Below are 17575 nucleotides of genomic sequence, written 5' to 3'. Positions count from 1 at the left end.
GGAACATCCATGGACCTTGCTTTCTTAAGTTTGGTCACCTCATCTGAAGCTGTTGCTTTGGTCTTTGTTCTATTGTAACATCTGCTAAAGGGTAGATACCTTTGCAGAAAAACAAAATTAAAATGGAAGAGAAATCTGATATTTCTTGGAAATATTATATTTTTCTTGAAATTTTATTTGTCTGCTTAGTTATCCTTTGTACTCAACTAGGCTTTTTTGCTTTGCTCTTTTTTTTTTCAATTTCCCCCCTGTAAGGATGTAACTTTCTTTTTTTCAATCATTATTGTGGATGTTCATGAAACTATTTAAATGCATTCATATTACTGTCAATAACATTGCCTAAGCATTTTTCAATTTTCATTCATATTACTGTTGATACACTGCCTAAATATTTTTTGTTTTGGTGAGCAGACACCTTTTGGATACACTAGGAAAGATGTATTGCTGATAGGTCTTGGCGTCATGATTGCTGGTGTTGCCTTGAAAAGTGGATTGGAGGTGATCATGTGCAAAACTAGTTCTAGTTGTAACTATTTTCTGAATGACAGTAATTGGGGTTTGTGTGTGTGTGTGTGTGTTGATAATCCTCTTTAAAATCACTAGGTCATTCAGTCAGTAATGACCATTTCATCTGTCACTCATTAAGTTTATTTTATTGATGTCTCAGTTTTTTGGAGTAAATCCTTTACAAGCAGGCAATGTTGTTCAGTTGGTGATTGTTCTGGGTTTGACTCTTGGATGGATTTCTACATATATCTTCAGAGTATCTAACAAAGAAATGACATATGCTCAGCAACTTCGTGACTACGAGAGACAAGTCATGCAGGTCTGGTGTTGTTTCTTCTGAATTATGTATTAGATGTTTTCAATCATTTGAACTTTAGCTGGTTTATTACATAGTTGGCCCACTCGGTGACTCGGAACAAAAGTCGTTTGGTGTCTAACTCATAACTTGGGGTGACTTTGGCTAGTTAACTTGGATTTTTTATTTTTTTATATATTTTAAAAATAAAATTTCCTAAAATATAAAAAGTACTTTTAAAATATTTTAAAAATAATAGAGTATAAAAAAATAAAACATATTTTACATGGTGAATTTTTGGCATTCACATGTTGCTATCCTTGTTCCAAAAGTAGTACTTGTGCGTGTATTATACAGTTTCTTGCCATACCCAGTCAGGTCAGCCAAAATTCAGCCTTCAGCCCATGACTAAATGGCTTGCCACTTTCCTTCAGTTCTTTTTTTTTTGGTGCACCTGAACCTGCCAAAACCATATGAGAGGATTGTATGACACACGAATGCATGACACCACTCATAATGATTATCACATACCCAGCAGTTTATAATTCGCACAGAACTTGGCCGAGTGTGCTGGAACAAAGCGGTTGACACAAAGTGCCAACCGAGTTTGGGTGAAAAATGAGCGGAGCTCAAATTGCCGCTTGGTTGGTGGGACTCCACTCGAAGTGAGTTGCTGAGTTTGCTGGTTCAAACCCGCGAGTGTGCCAACTATGGTTTATTGTGTTGATTGATGTGTCTTCAGGGAAGCTAAAAATGAATGTCAGGGACTTTTAGGGCACCCAATTTGTTGTTATGTGAATACTATGCATTGAAATTTGGTCTTAGAGATTGCTTCATGATCTAGACCACATTTAGGAAAATCTCGGTGAGAGGGAGTGTCTGCTCTGTTTCCTTAATGTCAGAGTGCATAAAGGTGAAATTTTGGATCACAGAATTTGCACTGATGTGCTTGAACACTCGTTGACTTAATGAAATGGATTCAACCCAATGCACATGCAAGAACACACTTTCAATCAAGTAAAATACTTGATTGAATAATCAAACCACCCACACAACGGTCAAATAAAATTGTTATTTCATGAATACACTTACAAAGGAGTTGAGAATATAAGGCCTAAAGCGATCTATTTATAATACATGAGGAGACAAATGGGGGCAGCCCCATGTGGCTGTTGGGGCTGCACCCATGAGCTCCAACAGCTATATGGAGCTGTCCCTATCATAAAAGGACAAAAACGAAAAAAGTAAAAAGACAAAAAAAAAATACAAAAGAGAAAATAAAATAAAAAAATATCAGCCTCTAATGGGCTGACGCCTATTCAGTGAAAAGATCAAAATACCCTTGATGGGTATTTCGGTTTACATAGGTTTTTAAATATATCTTAGCACTCCCCTCAAACTCATGGTGGGACAACCGAGAGTTTGCCAAGTAGAAAATGTAATCGAGGTGATAGAAGCGCTTTAGTGAAGAAGTCCGCTAATTGGTATTCTGAGGGAACGTAAGGCAATGTGATAGTATTCTTAAAAAATTCTTCACGAACATAATGACAATCCATTTCAATATGCTTTGTCCTCTCATGAAATGTATGATTGCTTGTAATGTAGATCACGCTCTTGTTGTCACAACATAGTCTGGAGGGTTCTGCAATGTGAACTCTCAGGTCCTCTAGAAGTTGCCACACCCATACTAACTCAGATATGGTCGTTGCCATGGCACGATACTCAACTTCAGTGGAGGAAAATGATACTTTTTGTTGCTTCTTATATCGTCATGAAATTAATGAATCACCTACAAACACACATAAACCAGTGGTTGAGTGTCTATCATTTACATCCCCTTCTCAGTCAGAATAAGAATATGCAATGATTTATAACGAGGAAGATGATGATAAAAACAATCCATGATTAATGAAATTCTTAATATATTTAACAATTCTCATTACAACACTTATATGTACTGTAGTGGGTGCATGTTGAAATTGACTAACAGAATGAATAACATGAAAGATATCAGGATGAGTAATGAAAAGATAAGACAAAACTTCAATCATTTGTCTGTAGGGGGTTGGATCTTGTAGAGGCTCACCACCATCTTTCTTCATTTTGGCATTTATGACTTCCAGAGTATCAACCCATTTTTCATCCGAGAGTCCTGATCGTTCAATGATCTTTGTTGCATACTTAGTCTGTGACAAAAAATAACCACGAGGTTAGTAGGCAATTTCTATTATAAGAAAATACTGCAAAAAGCCAAGATCAAAGTTGGTCTTAAGCACATCTCTGATATGATCAACTCCCTGCCTACGTAAAGTAGTAAGATCACCATCTCTGCATTAGAAGACTCAACAAACAACACAATGTCAGTAAAACAAGATTTAAAATGAAGTTGTGTTATCACATTACTGAACCTATCATACCAAGCTTTGGGGGCTTGTTTTAAGCCATACAAGGCTTTACGTAATCGAAAAGTTTTCCCATGTGCTAAGTTTAAGCCTAGTGGGGGATCCATGTAAACTTTCTCGTCTAGATTACCATTCAAAAACACATTCTTTACATCCATTTGAAATATAAACAATTTTTTAATCGAGGCTATAGTAATGAGAGTTCTAACAGTTGCCATTCGAGCAAATGGGGCAAATGTCTCATCGTAGTCAATTTCATATTCTTAAATATATCCCTTAGCTACTAACCTAGCTTTGTATCATTCTAATGTTCCATAGCATTTGGTTTTTATCTTGTATACCCATCTACATCCTATAGTTTTCCTTTATTTAGGTAATGTTTGGATTTCCTAAGTTTTTGCTTTTTTCAAGACTTCTAATTCATCATTCATGACCTTAATCCATTCTAGATGATGTTTAACATCATGATAAGATTGTGGTTCAGAATATGAGTGTATGACCATTAGGCATGACCTATACCTTGGTTCAAAGGAATCATAAGATATAAATCTACTAGGGGCTTTTAAAATTCTTATGAATTTTCTAAAACTAGAAGAATCTACTTCTTGATTTTGAGAATATCTTTTTAAAGCACATGGTGGATGATCTTCAGTACGTCGAGCACAGGTTTGTATATCATTGTGAGATGAGTCTATATCATTAAGACCCCCATTTACACTCTCACTTGCATTATGCGTCTCTTCATTTCTACTCTCATGTGTCATGAATATTTTCACGCCATTCATGTTCATTGACAAGGTAAAAAAGAAACGAGTAGTCACAACTTTCTTGGATTTTTTTCTTGCAAAAACCAATTTCATTTTCAAGAAAAGTGACATTTTGAGAAACATACAATTTGTTTCTTTCAATGTCATAACATCTATATCCCTTTTGGCTTTCACCGTAGCCTAAAGAAACACAAGGGATTGCTTTTGGAGAAAATTTGCCATTCTTATTGGTAAGGACAAAGCATTTGCATTTAAAGACCCTTAACCTTTTATAATCGGAAAATGTTTTAAATTTTTTTTCAATAGGAGAGATATTTTCAATGTTTTTGGAAGGCATTCTATTTATCAAATAGACTGCCGTAAGAGCGGCTTCAACCCAAGAAGCTTTTGAAACATTTTTAGACACAAGAAGTGTTTTAGTGGTTTCAATAATGTGTTTATGTTTTCTCTCGACTAGTCCATTTTGTTGAGGAGTGTATGGACACGATTTTTGGTGAATAATCTCATTTAGGCAAGGTTTTAAAACTCGCCGAGTCAACTCGGTGACTTGGCTTGGCTCGGCCCTCCAGCGAGTCAACCCGGCAAGGCAAACTTGGTTTGCCAAGACTCGGGCCTGACTCGGCCGAGTGCTGGGCCTTAGATCATACTGAAGAAAAAAAAACTTCTAGAATTGTTTTTATCTAGTTGTGCATCAAAATTGTCACTAGATTACATTGTGCATCACAAGGACCTTAAGAGAAGTTTATCACTATGATTTGACCACAGCAATCCAATTCATCTTACTATAAGGAATATTTTGAAGGTAAAAATTAAGGAAATATCAGTCTTATCCATCACACACTCAACTATGTGCTTTCATCCTTGACTTTGCAATTCTACGTATGTGTATTTTCTGTTAACCTGTGACTTATAGGTTCCATTAAAGACAATGCACCAGTAAAATTTTAACAACACATAACATAGATGTGCATTCCTAACACATTTGACAACACGTCCAAAATTCCAAATCATTTCATCTTACCATAACAAATTCAATGAAGGAGAACATAGAAATTGCAGATCAACTGTAATAGAAAGCTTCTCTGAAATAAATGAACATAAAGGTAATAGGGGAAAAGAAATAGATGGTTACAACAACACGAGAAAAGAACAAATTTAGAAGTGATCAAACAATTCTGAGAATTTCTCATGTTCCTTTACAAGAATGATCATTATGACTAGATCCAAGAAAAACAGATTCGCCGACCAAATTAAAACCTCAAATCACAAGGATGAAGCAACTATTTATCATTTCTCAACTATTTATCTTCTAATGCATATTTATATATTGTTTTTCTTTTAAAATCAAAAGTTAACAAAACCTGGTCCGAGTCACTGAGTTGACCCGCCAAGTCACGAGTCAATAAAGAACGAGTCAAGTCCCGAGTCACAGGTTTTAAAACCTTGCATTTAGGTCAAGACAATTTTTGAATTCTTTTGACACAAATTCTCCCCCATTATCAGTTCTAAAGATTTGAATATTAGTTTTAAATTGATTCTTAATATGACAATGAAATTTTTTAAAACACTCAAATACTTTCGATTTTTGTTTTAGAAAAAATATCCAAGAATGTCTACTAGTCATCTACAAGCACAACATAATAGGATACCCCTCCTTTGGATACGACTGGAGTCGGTCCCCATACATCCAAATGTACTAACTCAAATGGGTCCTTAGTTATAAAATGTCTTGGTCCAAATGGCAAAGACTTCATTTTGTCAAGAATGCAATCTTCACACAAAATTTCTTTCTTTATAATTTGAAAGAAATGAAAACAAGTGTAATTTGGTCATGCTACGATGTCCTAGTCTTTTGTGCCAAAATTTTATATCTTTTTTTTCCATAAAATTACAAAACGGTTGTTTTGGTAACTCAAGATTATCCACGACATAGAGATCTCCTCTTCTATGGCCTCGCCCAATTGGCTTTCCGGACTGAAGATTCTGTATTAGACAATCATTAGATGAAAATAGTACTTTGCAACCATGGTCCGTAATTTGAGAAATCGATAAAAGATTTAAATTTAATTTTGGTACTACTCTAATATTTGGTATGTGAAAGACTTGATGTTTTTGAAAAATCTCAAAACTTTTGATTTTCAAGAATGTTCCATCGGCAGTTAAAACATAAGAGTCATTTTGGTTAAACTTACATTCAGATAATATGGATTCATTTGGTGTCATATGAAAAGAAGCACTAGAGTCAAGGATCCAAGAGATCTTACCATGGTCACCACTTGTAGATATGGCCGCTCCCGAAAAAGAGGGAGCTTGAGCTTTAAGCATGGGTTGTAGCGCCTTCATTAGTTGAGCCAAATAGAGCGACTCAATGCACTTGGAGTCGTCTATATCACTCATTTCAACCGAAGCAACTCTTTCTTTATGATCATCCTTCTTTCTTTTGAGACAAAAAGGCTTGATATGTCTCGATTCGTAACAATGATAACAAATTATCTTTTCACCTTTTTTTATTCATGATCACCCATCTTTTCATTCCTCTCATAGTTGTTGGGTCCATTCTCATTTTTTACAAAATGAAGAGGTTTGTAGCTTCTAGTATGATTACCGAGCTTTAACATGGCAAGTACGGATTCTTCATCTTTTGAAGCATAAGGCTTCTTCAATCTATTTTTCTTCATAGTCAATCCTTCAAAAGTTTCCATTATAGATGCTATGCCTCCTCTATGAAGGAGAGTCAACTTGGTTCTTTCAAATTCGGGTCTAAGCCCATTAATAAACTAGTAGAAATGATCCGTTTTAATTTTGTTTTCACGGAGTTCGACATCTTGTGGGCAATGCCATCTTGGCTCAAGAAGAGCCAATTCATTCCAAACAAGAGAGAGTACATTGTCTAATGCTCATCTCTCCTTGAGTCATGGTTCTTACCTTGTTTTGAACATTACATATGTGAGTAATATCTTTAAGACTATACATGTCTTTCAGATATTTATAGGCATCACTAGCAAAATCAAATTTCGCCAAACTAGAACACTTGTGGATGTCTGAACTATTGACGAGTCATCCAATTATCTTGGAATGTCCCATCCTCCATTTTTTCCATCTTTTTTCATAATCGGAAACGACTTTAGCCATTTCCTCTCCTTGAAGGGCAACTTCCTTCCCATTCTCAATTTTAGTAAGAAGGTTTCTTTTCGGAACCGTCCACCAAACCCTATAGTCCATTTTCTCATATTTTGTGTTTTACTATGAGTGCCCACATCACATAGCTTGTATCATTTAAGCGTACGTGAATGAAGACTATTACTTCCCTTTCATTCTCCATTCTTTTACAATGAGAAGAAAAGGAGATAAAGAGAAGAAGAGGAAGAGAAAATGAATGTAATACAAAATTGCTTGAGAAATGGTGCGCTTCCCGATGCAACAATCCACGATTTGTTGTACTCGCCAAGCTCACGATCCTCCTCTTGATGTTATCACGATCTCCTTCTTGAAAGGTTGCTTTTGGAGCACCAAAGCTTTGATACCATGTAATGAAATTGATTCAACCCAATACACATGCAAGAACACACTTTCAATCAAGTAGAATTACCACCCACACAAGGGTCAAATAAAAAGACACTCACAAAAGAGTTGAGAATATAAGGCCTAAAAAAACCTATTTATAAGACATAAGGAGAGGGGGCAGCACCATATGGCTGTTGGGCCTGCACCAACAGCTATATGAAGTTGTCCCTATCATAAAAGGATAAAAAAGAAAAAAATAAAAAGACAAAAAATAAAAGAGAAAAGAGAAAAAAAAATATTAGCCCCTAATGGGCTGATGCCTATTCAGTGAAAAGACCGAAATACCCTTGATGGGTATTTCGGTTTACATAGGTTTATATATATATATATATATCTTAACAGTTGACAATAAGAGAAGTCTCTGTGTGTGTGATAGAGACCCAATCACCAGAGTACTATTTTTTTATTCACGGAAAGGAGGTTATGACTATGGATGAGTGGGCATATTGCTTCAACTTGTTTTATAAAAAATTGACTAGTTAATCCTTTTTTGTGTGAACATGTCTTTGGTCTTGTTGTTTGCCTACTGCATCATACTCTTTCATTTAAAATTATCGATGATCAACATGATATAACTTGTTTTTCAGAAGCGTCTGGAGGGACTAACAGAAGCTGAACTCGAGGAGTTGCTAGCACAAGTAGAGGAGGAGAAGCAACAGCTTGCTGGCAATGAACAGATCAAGTGATTCTCTTTTGAGCATTCTCTGTTGCATTTTTCGCCATCTTATCATTATCATCAGTGGAATGTATGTATTTACATGTGTCATCCAGCTATAAACATATTCAATTGCAGTTTTGCAACTTAAAATTTCTCTGTGACGTCATGCATTTGGATACATAGTTTTTTTTTTTAATGGAAGATACATGGGGTTGACTCCCAAGTTTATAAGAACTGAAATTATGCTGCTTGGTGTCATGACCCCTGTTTAAAGAGCTGTTGCCCTTCACCGTATACTGTGGAACATGGAACACCACACTAAACAGATACTTGTCTCAATCAGGGCATTCTCTACAGTTGGAAATCCAGCTCTTATCGCACTGGCTTCACACCCCACCTATCCAAAACATGCTGCTAAAGAACATGTAAGTGGAAGAAGGCTATCTTCAAAAGACAAAAAACCAAAGTTTCATTTTTGAAAAGCAGAGATAGAAGTTAGCATCATGCAATGGAATACAAAATGAAGGACGTGTATGGATTTGATCCGATAAGACCTAAAAAGAAACTTTCTTAATTCTGCAGGTGGCAATGAACAGTTCTCAGGACTTATAAATTTAATTTGCAGCTGCATTAGTGCTTTTTTTCTTTAAATCTTGTGCAAGTTCATGCATGTGTGTGCGCAGGTCTCTAGGTTGGTTGTGATTGTTGTAAAATTGTCTATGACAAGACAATACGCATACGAGCACAAATACCTTAGAAAGGGTGTGCACGAAGGCACTCTCACAACACTTGAACAAAGTACGCAAAAAGCGTAAAAATAGCAAACATGCAATAATTCATGTATTTCATAAAAGAACAAATGCTTGAGACTCTCAAGCTTAAGAAATACAAGGGGGGAACACCCCTATTTATACAAATGCAAGAGAGTGCAAAGGGGGGGCTCCCAAAGGAGTCGTTGGGAGCCCCCAACGACTCTATTGGGGGACCCCCAATGCACATTAAAAAATGTCAAAAAATAAAAAGAAAAAAGAATTACAAAAAATAAAAAAGAAAGTTACAACATATTTCAAAAGGGAATATGCGCAAAACAGGAAATGACAAAAATACCCTTTCAGGTAAATATATATAAATATATATATTTATATATATATAGAGGTATATGTACATATAATATATTATATGTAAATATATCTCTATGTATATAAATATATATATTTATATTTACAATAATGGTTTTTAGGAGATACATTTTAACAATTGTGTGGTTGCATAGGGGATTCCATTTGATATTTCCCTTGATTGTAAAAATGAAGTGGAAATCATACATGTGACCTTACAGATATGTTAAAAATGTTCCTTTAGTAAAAAGCATGCTTTGAATTGCATTGATTTAATGTAAAACCTCAAAAATTTTTATAGAAAAAATTCAGATTATTCTGGTCATTAGTTTTTTAAGCTCTTGAAAAACCTGCCTAGATATGGCAGCTGCTAGATTCAAAATGTATACCTTATTAAAAAAGCTGTTCTTATCATATCTGTAGGGCTTGAGGTGAACAAATGGTAAGTTTGATTTCAGCCCCTCTGTCAAGGAGGAAATTTTGAATAACTAAAAGCCTTACTCAAATCATTTCCATCACCAAGTGCTATTCACTGACTTTGCGCTTGAACTGAATAGTTGAGAGCTCACTCTTGGGCCTTCAGATAGCATCTAGGGAAAGGAGGCAAGTCATCTGGCTGTGGTTTCTTAAATTTTAATGGTTGGAAAGAATGGCTGACAATGCTCTAGCATTAGTGGAGGTTGTAAATCAAGAATTACTTGAACAGGGCTCTCACATTCGAGGATAATACTATCTGTGGAGGTTGCCCATTACTGTTACCAGTATGTGTTACGAGAGGTATTATGGCTGGGTGATGAGGCAATTCACTTGTGGCTCCGCTCATTGTTAAAAATGAATGTACACACACACTATATATAGGTTGTAACTAGGATTAGATTTTTCAGATTTTTTAAGTTTTTGCTTTTTAGTTTTGAACTAGTCAACATAGGGAGTTGTTGGGCTCCCAACGACTCTCTATGAATCTCCTTCTCATTGTGTATAAATATGGGGCAAAGCCCCTCTTCAATGTATGCTTTTTGCATGGTCTTAATCAATAAAATATTATTTTTTATTTCTTGTGTTTGCCCCTTTAGTGGGTGTTTGTTTGTGATCCCTTTTTGTGGTTTGTGAGTGTTCTTTTGGTACTTTGACGGAACTCTTTGAGTGTCCACCTTGTTCTCTTGGTGAATATATTTTGGAGAATCTTGTTTCTTTTCATGATATTAGAGCTTGGAGGTCAAGCTGATTTTTGGGTGCTTTGGGAAGCTTGCCACTCAAGATTTTGAAGAGATGAAGTCACTTTTGCAAAATTTATTCAAGTGCTTGTGAGATTGTTGTGTCCTCTTGATGGTGAAGCGCTCGTATGTTCATGCTCTTCATTAGAGGTGCTCTCTTGGTGGTGGAGCGCTCATGTGTTCGTATTCTTAATTGGAGGACTCTTGCTGGTGGAGTGCTTGTGATACTTTTTTATTATCTCCTCTCTATCTTTTATTCTTTCTCTTAGCCCTTGTAAACATGGATGACAATGATAATGTCATCCTAAAATTCATCAAACTCAATGACACAGACTTTGTAACATGGACTTCAATAATAAAGCATTTCATATGTGGGAAAGGGTTGTGAGGATTAGCGAATGAGTCGGATTTGGAACCCAAGCTAATCCTTATTAAGATAGAAGGAGAAAAGGAGACACCTCTTACGGAGGTGGAAAAAACCATGGCTATGGCCACATATGAGAAAAAATGAAAAGAATGAAGAATGGGGCATGCCAAGATTATGTTTTGGCTCATTAGTAGTGTTGATATCGAGAAGTGCTTGAGTCTAACTAAATTTGAACATGCAAATAAAGCATGAGACTCTCATGAGAATGCATTCTCTTAAAGATATTGCTTATATTTTCAACTTATGCATTATGACTCAAGGAGGAAAAAATATTAGAGAATGCTTTAGTGAGTTGTCCGATCTTTGGAATGAGTTGGCTCTTCTTGATCCACAATGGCATTGTCCCGAAGCATAGAACTCCGTCAAAGACAAATTGATGCAAAACATTTCTATCAATTTATCAATGGTCTAAGTTCGAAGTTTGAGTCTACCAAATCAGTTCTTCTTCATAAAGGAAAAGTTTCCTCTATTGAAGATACTATTGAAGAGCCAAGTATGGAGGAAAATAAACAAAAAAAGAAGATATCTAAAGAAAATGATGATTCGGTCCTAGTCGTGTCTACACCAAAAAAATATATCCATGCCTACAAACCACCATATTATAGGAGACCAAATAATGATAACTATGGAAAACAAGAATGAGTTTGAGAAGAAAAAATTATTTGTTATTATTGTCATGAACTGAGACATGTCAAGACATATTGTCCTAAATTAAAGAGGTCATATGAACGGAAAGTAGCATTGGTTGCATAAGAGTCAAGTGAGCTCAAAGCTACACAAGAATCAAACATTAGGAGCATGTCCTTGACTCAACTTGTAGAAGCTCTCCAACCTCTTCTCAAAGGAGCTTCATCAACTGGAGTTACAGTCTCTTTTGTTGGCATCTTTGACCCCAGTAAGGCTCTTTGGCTTCTGGACTCAAGTGCCTCATTTCATATGACACCAAATAGTGATATGTTATCCGAATGTCATAACTCAAGCAGGTCAAATGTTTTTACTGTTGATGGGACATCCTTTGAAATAAAGGAAATAGAAAATTTCAAAAATATTTCAAAAGGGTTTTTTATTCCAAAAATTAGATATATTCTAAAGTTAAACCTAAATCTTTTGTCTGGCTCTCAACTATATAACCATGGGTATAATGTTTCCTTCTCTTCTATTGGTTGTCGAGTGCACGATCGCCAGTTAGAGAAGCTGATTGTGGAAGGACATAGGGAAGACTTGACCATTCTAATGTATCCAAAGTCTTACACTTTCCAAATTTGGAAAAAAATTTAATCTTGAAAAATTTACATATGAAGATTGTATTCTTGAGAAGATAAAAAGATTTTCATTATAAGAAAGAACTTTTGTCTCTACACGACCGCTTGAGTTAATACATTCAGATGTTTGAGGCCCAACACCTATTGTATCTAAGGGTAGGTTTGTATATTATGCGATATTTGTTGATGACTTTACAAGACACACATGAATTTACTTTCTCAAACTAAATCTAAAGTTTTTTTTATATTTTCAAATATTCCATAAATTGGTCAAAAATCAATTTCAAAAGGATATCTCTATCTTTCACACTGATTCAAGGAGAGAATTTTTATCAAAAGATTTTAAAGATTACCTAGAATCAAATGATATTATACATCAAAAATCTTGTTCCTATACTCCACAATAAAATGGCTTGGCCAAAAGAAAACATAGGCACATCATAAAAACCACACGAGCTTTGCTTATCTCAAATCAAGTACCTAAATAATTTTGGGCCGAAACAACTTTGACCGCAGTTTGTCTTATTAACAAAATGCCATATGTTATCTTGAAAGATATATCACCAGTTGAAAAACTTTTCATACTCCTAATTATCCTCGACTGAGGGTTTTTGGATGCAAATGTTTTGTATTCACTGACTAAAATGATAAACTTTTTCCTTGTGCTATTCCTTGTGCCTTTTTGAGATATGCAAATAACCAAAAAGGTTATAGATTCTTTGATTTTAAAAATTAAAAACTATATGTTTCAAGAAATGTGTCTTTCTTAGAATTTTTTTTGAATTTGAAAATCCTAAGGACATAACTAAGTATTCTTTCCTGTTGGATCTAATTCCAAAGATTGGTGATTGTGATGAAGATCAGGATATCAAAAATGATATGATGAGCGAAGAAGAATCTCATGACAATGAGATAAGTGAAGAACAATCTCAAAATCAGGACTATATTCAATATTCCAGGCGTAGTAGTTCTAAACATTCATGTGCCCTTAAAAAATATACTAATGAAAGGCGTGTAGAAATACAAACTAAAAGGTCATCGAGAGTATAAAAAACCCCTAAAAATTTTGTGTCTTATGAGTCCTTTTCACCTCGTTATCAAGCTTCCATTGCATTGATACATTCCTACATAGAACCCTCAAACTATACTGAAGCAAAGAAACATTTTGAATGGGTAGAATCCATGAATGTAGAATTAGATGCTTTAGAAAAGACAAACACTTAGACTGTCCAAGATATTCACCTAGGAAAGAAACCCATAGGATGTTGATGGGTCTATAAGATAAAAATCAAGAGTGATGTAACCCTTGAAAGGTAAAAACCTAGGTTAGTTGCCAAGGGATACTCCCAGGAGTATGAAATAGATTATGAGAAAACCTTTGCACATGTTGCTAGGATGACCACAATTATAACCATAGTAGCCCTTGTCTCTGTAAAGAAATGACCTATATATTAAATGAATGTTAAGAATGTGTTTCTCGATAGTAAATTGATTGAAGAAGTCTGTATGGAGGCACCACCTGGTACAATTATTCCTAAAGGAAAGACTTTTCGTTTAGATAAGGCTATGTATGGCCTTAAATAAGTTTCAAAGGCTTGGTATAATAGGTTTAGTCAAGTTATACTTGATGTTGAGTTTCAATCTTGAGTAACTTACACAACTTTGTTTGTTAAGATTTTTGATACAAGTATTCTTCTTATTCTTCTTCTTTATGTGGACGATATGATCATTATAGGAGGTGACAAAAAGGGAGTTGAAAACATTAAAATAATTCTCAAAACACATTTTGAAATAACTGATTTGAGTTTTTAAAGTATTTTCTTGGTATAGAAGTTTCTTATCCCTTTAGAGATTATTGAAAAGATACTGTCATTCAGTATAGGGTCTAGATCTCAGGATCCAGACCAGAGTTACCGGAAGCGCCTAGGTAAAAGGGGAAGCGCGCTTTGAAAGCGCGAAACATCGCGCTTTCGAAGCGTGAGGGGAAGCGTCCCTTTTTTTGGGAAGCGTGCTTCCCTTTTATGGGAAGCGCACTTCCCTCACGTTTCCCCCACGCTTCCCCCTCACTTTCCCATTTTTTCTATTTTTTCGCTTCCCCCTCGCTTCCTAGGTCGCTTCTGGTTCGCTTCCTAGGTTGCTTCCGAGACAGTTTGAAATTTTCTTCTAATTGTAGTCCCACGCTTCCCCGCTTCCTAAATTTTTGAAAGTGCCTCGCTTCCCGTATCGCTTCCCGCTTTCCGTATCGCTGAATTCATAAACTAGGAGCCTTTGGTCATCCTTTATGCTATACCTATAAGGTTCACGATATTCGGATGGCGAAGCTTGCTTAGATAGACAATCTCCTTCTGTCGCCATTCAGAAAAACAGAAGCAAACAACAGCATCCATTAGACCAAACAATACAGAAATAGTTAAAATCATGAAGCAAGGAAGAAATATGTTGATAGGGGTAGAAGAAAGAGGGTGATAAAGGTTACCTTCCACTCATTGTGACCTTGATAACTGTCCCCCTTGAGCCTTTTGACTGCAACAACCATGCCAGTTGGTCTTGCCTTTCCTTGCTGTGAACGACTTCATGGTTTTGTTGGTGGAATAGTTTTGGCCTTGATCCATCCCTTGTAGACATTTCCAAAACCACCTTCACCAATAAAACTTTCATCGCAGAAATCCCCTGTAGCAGACGAGAGCATTCAAGCTGAATTCATGCAATTCATGAGAAGGCACTTTCTTTTTTGGGGGGTTAGGGGCCTTTGCATCAGATGAGCTCTGGCCTGCACCAAACAAATTTCATCAGATCTTTAAGCTATATAACCATTAAAGACAAATAAAAGATGCTCAAATCCATACAAGGCCTATGTTATCCAGAGCAGAAATAAAAGACATTTGTTCTGTGCATCCATAGACTTTCACCCAGATGCTTAAATTGATTGCGGATGATCATGATGGTGATGCTTAAAAACATGCAAAAGAATGCAAAACTATTGCTGCAATTTTTAATAAACTGTCCACATATCTTATATCACATGTAAATGTCACTGCACACACACACCAAAAAGATGAGAAGCTGATAACCTGCTTTGTCTCCTTCGTGACAATATAACACTAAATCAAAAGAAGGTGAAGACCAAAAGGAGAGAGAGAGAGAGAGAGAGAGCCAAACTATAACCATCAACATTACGATACGAAAACAGGTTCAACAAACATTGAACCTACCGGGAAACCAAACACGGGCCCAAGACATGCCAAGGAACCCCAAAAAAGGAAAAAAAAGAAAAGTAGGGATGCGAGGAGAAAAGGAAGAAAGAAACAAGAAGCAAATACAGTTAGGCGACTAGCATCACCCAGGATCAAGAATGGTCCCTGGAGGCAGATGGTGTTGCAGATCAGGGATGTTGATGCGGAGAATGACGTATACGTCCGCCAAAATAAGGTTCACCATTTTGTTGAACACTGTCGGAATATGCCGAAAAATAGCGTTGTTGAGAGTCATCCATACGGCCCACCATGACGAGAGAAGCCAAGTTCGCCAAATAATACGCCATTTGTTGCAATGACGAACTGGTTGAGGACCCCACAACAAATCATTGGCGAACGATTCCTGGCGCACGCTGACCCCCGGCTTATTCCAAGTCACCTTAAAGATGTTTTGAAAAACAGAGCATTCCCAAAAAAGGTGAAAGGCAGATTCTTCAGCCGCCTCACACAACACACATTTACTCGGCAGATGAAATCCGATGGATTTGAGGAAGTTGTCAGTCTGCACCCGATCGTGTAAGATTAGCCAAGCCAGGAAACATGATCTCGGAGTGGGACCCTTGCCCCAGATCAGGTTCATCGGAAACCGGTCCACCCCCGACGGAAGGAGAGCGAGGTAGCCTTCTTTAGAGCAGAAAGATTCGTTCGGAGCAAGGTTACGACCAAAGAACTGAGACTGCGATTCAACATTGCCATTATGAGACAGAACTGCAGACCATGCTTGGATCCATGATCGCCGAAGCTTTGACATAGATCGCTGACGCACGCTTGTGACCCCCACCAATGACTCCACACCACCGTATTTAGCTAGAAGCACACTTGCACACAGAGACCCAGGTTGGTGTGCAAGCCAGCTCTGCTTCACGACAAGAATCATACTCCTCAGCCGGGGGTCCTTGATTCCCAAACCCCCCCTATTTTGGGGTAGTCGAAGAGTGTCCCACCCTATTAGGTGACGCTTGTTTTTGGGACCACGCCCAGACCACAAGAAGTGCGTCACTACCTGAGCTATCTTCTTACTAACCCCCATGGGCATCAGGAACATAGACATAAAAAATTCTGGCATAGCAGAAAGAACGTGCTTGATGAGAGTTAGTCTACCCGCGATAGAAAGGTAGGACGCTTGCCAGCCCAAAATTTTTTTCTGAACCCTTTGGATAGTGGTGCTCCAGGCTGCCGTTGATACACGACTGATCTGAAGCGGCAGACCCAGATAAGAGAAAGAGTTATCCGAAACCGAGCATCTGAATATTCGCTGACCCAAGTCCAACATTGAAGCAGGGGCGTTGACCATGGAAAGACAACACTTCTCGTAGTTCAAGGATAGACCTGACATCGATTGGAAAAAAAGAAGGACAAGCTTGAATCTTAACATTTGTTGGATGGAGGCCCTTCCGAAGATAATTATGTCATCAGCGTATGTCAGGATCTGACTACGACACTCTTGAATACCGAGAGATTCAATTAGATCACCCTCCACTGCCCTCTTAACCAAGACCACCAGGCCTTCAGAGACGACGTTAAAGAGTAACGGAGACAGAGGACATCCTTGTCGAAGACCACGACCAAGTTTGAACTGTTTTCCCTTGACCCCATTGATCTGAAACTGTGATTGGGCATTGGTTACCAGCTCATGCACCCAGCTAGAGAAACGCCTACCGAAGCCCAAGTTTGCCAACATGTTGAAAAGGAACGGCCAATGAACCGAGTCGTAGGCTTTATGAAAGTCAAGCTTCAGAGTGAAAAAGCCCCCCCCCCCCCCCCCGCTGATCTTGAGAGAGTGCAACACTTTTGTGGCCAAAATGAAGGAATGTTGAAGTCTTCTGTTAGGAATGAAGGCGAACTGAGCCTCTGAGAAAATCCTAGGAGCAATTGACCGCATCCTGTTAGCTAAGACCTTGGCGATAATGCGATATAAACTCCCTAACACTGATATAGGTCTAAACCGCGAGATATCCGATGCGGCTTCCTCCTTAGGAATAAGCGACACAATTGCTAGGTGAGAATGAACCAGCAATCGGCCATTTCGATGAAACTCGGCGAAGACACTAAGAATGTCACTCTTAACGCATTGCCAGAATATGCAAAAGAAATCCACAGGATACCC

At 37.2% G+C, this 17575-nt stretch overlaps 1 protein-coding gene across 2 annotated transcripts in view; it reads left to right on the top strand.

Annotated features, from left to right (window-relative positions):
* LOC149814111 (uncharacterized) overlaps window positions 1-17575 on the top strand; it is a 29385-nt gene that overhangs the window by 2254 nt on the left and 9556 nt on the right. The window contains exons 3-6 of one of the 2 annotated variants that reach the window (XM_089989288.1): window positions 412-498; window positions 668-826; window positions 8123-8217; window positions 8537-8816. In XM_089989288.1, coding sequence (XP_089845414.1) covers window positions 412-498; window positions 668-826; window positions 8123-8217; window positions 8537-8672 — 477 coding nt within the window. In that variant the 3' untranslated portion in view covers window positions 8673-8816. Of the gene's footprint in view, window positions 1-411; window positions 499-667; window positions 827-8122; window positions 8218-8536; window positions 8817-17575 lie in introns of those variants that run through there. The other variant, XM_089989289.1, reaches the window with a different exon arrangement.

This window comes from Nuphar pumila, chromosome 15, assembly GCF_984573655.1.
Source record: "Nuphar pumila chromosome 15, dmNupPumi1.hap1.1, whole genome shotgun sequence".
NCBI lineage: Eukaryota > Viridiplantae > Streptophyta > Magnoliopsida > Nymphaeales > Nymphaeaceae > Nuphar > Nuphar pumila.
Note: the sequence above shows the minus strand (reverse complement) of the source record. Positions and strands in the feature narration are given on the sequence as shown.